Source organism: Penaeus vannamei, chromosome 4 (genome assembly GCF_042767895.1).
Source record: "Penaeus vannamei isolate JL-2024 chromosome 4, ASM4276789v1, whole genome shotgun sequence".
Classification (NCBI taxonomy): domain Eukaryota; kingdom Metazoa; phylum Arthropoda; class Malacostraca; order Decapoda; family Penaeidae; genus Penaeus; species Penaeus vannamei.
Window position 1 is genome coordinate 35,291,340 of NC_091552.1, and position 2,287 is coordinate 35,293,626.

At 40.2% G+C, this 2,287-nt stretch overlaps 1 protein-coding gene across 1 annotated transcript; it reads left to right on the forward strand.

Moving 5' to 3' along the window:
* Positions 1 to 881, forward strand: LOC138860721 (uncharacterized). Its single transcript, XM_070118850.1, has 3 exons — positions 1 to 36; positions 171 to 427; positions 554 to 881. The coding sequence occupies exons 2-3, from the start codon at positions 185 to 187 to the stop codon at positions 836 to 838; spliced, it is 528 nt and encodes a 175-aa protein (XP_069974951.1). The 5' UTR covers positions 1 to 36; positions 171 to 184; the 3' UTR covers positions 839 to 881.
* The last annotated feature ends 1,406 nt before the right edge of the window (positions 882 to 2,287 follow it).

The window sequence follows — 2,287 nt, forward strand, 5'->3', positions numbered from 1 at the left end:
CACACTCGTCCTCTCACTGCTCCAGAACACAAGCAGGTAAGGGACAAAGATCCTCTTTTCTGGTTCTTCTGAAATTGTTTCCTGTGAGACTCTTGAATATGTCTCAGGTCGTCGACTTCTGACGATTTTAGCTTTCTGCGTAGCCTCACTGTCAACTTTTCTCCTCACAGACTCCGCCACCATCATGAATTCTCGCGTGTTTGTCGCTCTCCTCCTGTGCGGCCTCTGGGCCTCCTCCGAGTCCTTCATCCTCTTGGGAACCACCGCCGCAGCTGGGACCATCGCCGCTACCACTGTCACTGCTTCTGCAGCGGCAGCTTTGGGCGTGGGCGCCCTGGCAGTGCTCAAGGGAGTTCTTATCGGGAAGCATCTGAAGCGCCGTTACAGGAGGGACGTCGATTCCATGGAGGAGGACGTTGCAACTGAAGTAAGTTAACGCTTTTATTAATTACTTTCATAAAATTTAATTGTGCAATTATGTATATGTGGAATGAAAGGCGCATACATAAAGGAATTCTGGACTTTACTAATAATATTCTTTTCACTCCAACAGATTGCTGTGGCCCAGAAGATGGACTCTGCTGGTTGCGTGGCCAAGCTCTTGTGCGAAATCGAGGCCATGTCCGCTGACCAGCTCACGCCAGCCATGTCCACCTTCAAGACCGCCTTCGACAACAACAGCAACCTCAAGGGATCCCGAGGCGTCTACGACCTGGCCATCACCTTCGGCTCCAAGTTCGCCAAGAAAGACGCCAAGGCCTGCAGCGCCCTCTTCGACAAGTGCGTCCTCTCCAGGGACGATCTCTCCTTCATGCTGGATTCCACCTTCTCATGCTAGTCATGAGCACCGCATTCTTACACTAAGCACCTCAAAATCACACCATCACCAAGCATACACGCAGGCAGACTGAGTGGATCGGAGTCGTCACTGTGACCGAAGGTAGCTTTCAGACTGTCACTGACTGGACCTGAGAGTCACAGTGAATATCTGCAGTGTTCATAACGCTATTCATTCTTGCTGACCATCAAATGAAATAAATCATATTTCTCCGAGAAATTATATTTATTTTCCAATCCTTGGCTAAATATGCATACAAGTGGTGATGTAATATATAACTATATTCATCCATATATCTACATATGTTAATACATATATATATGTGTGTGTGTGTGTGTGTGTGTGTGTCCATATATATGTATAGTTTATATACTATATGTATAGAATATATATCCTGATATATATACATATATACCGTAAATATACCTTTATATATATATAGCATATATATACTGATATATATACATATATACCATAAATATACCTTTATATACATAGTATATATATACTAATATATATACATATATTCGTTGCATATATAAACATATATATGCTCATTTCCCAGGGGACGAATGGTTTTGGCATCACTGGCCACTCCCTGTGTTGACAAGGTACTCTTGAATTGGCTCTGCCACCCTTGCCTAACTGACTGGATGCCCTTCTTGTCTTCTTACTGAACAAAAGTGATGTCCCGTTTCTTCTCTCACAGTTTATCACGGAGACACCTATTCCATAAATTCGAAAATCCTCCTTTCACTCTTCCCATGCGACAACAGCAGGCGATTCGTTGCCGAGACAGCTCACCTCAGCAGACCAGCAGGGTCAAAGGGGAGATAAAAGGCACAACTGCACATCTATGAATGAGTACTACAGCAAGGTAAAATGTGTGAGGTAATCTCTATATTTTCAGGAAACCTGCATTGACGGAAATACGCATCATATGCAATGTAAATATACGTTGAGTCAATTAGGTCGATAGATATGTATATGTACATATGCAAATATGCATACATGCATATACATGCAAACATATATACTTATATAGACAGTTTTAGAATATGGCATGTTAGAAGCATTCGAAGGAGGAACACACCAGATCAAAAAATATGTTTTGAAAACAGCTTCTATTACCATTAACATTATCTTTATCATAATCATTATGGATATTATCAGCATCATCAAGATTATTGATATGATTAATATTATTATTATCAGCATTATCATTATGATTATCATTAGCATTGTGATAATATCATCATTATTACTTTTTCTATTCTCTTTACAGTTATTAGAATTACTATCATCAACAGTATCATTATTACTATTATTATCATTGTCACTGCAGTTATTATGATCATCTTTTCTATCATTATTACTATTATAATCATAGTTATCATAACTGGTATCATTATCATAATGCATATAGATACCGTCGGGAATATCGCCGTA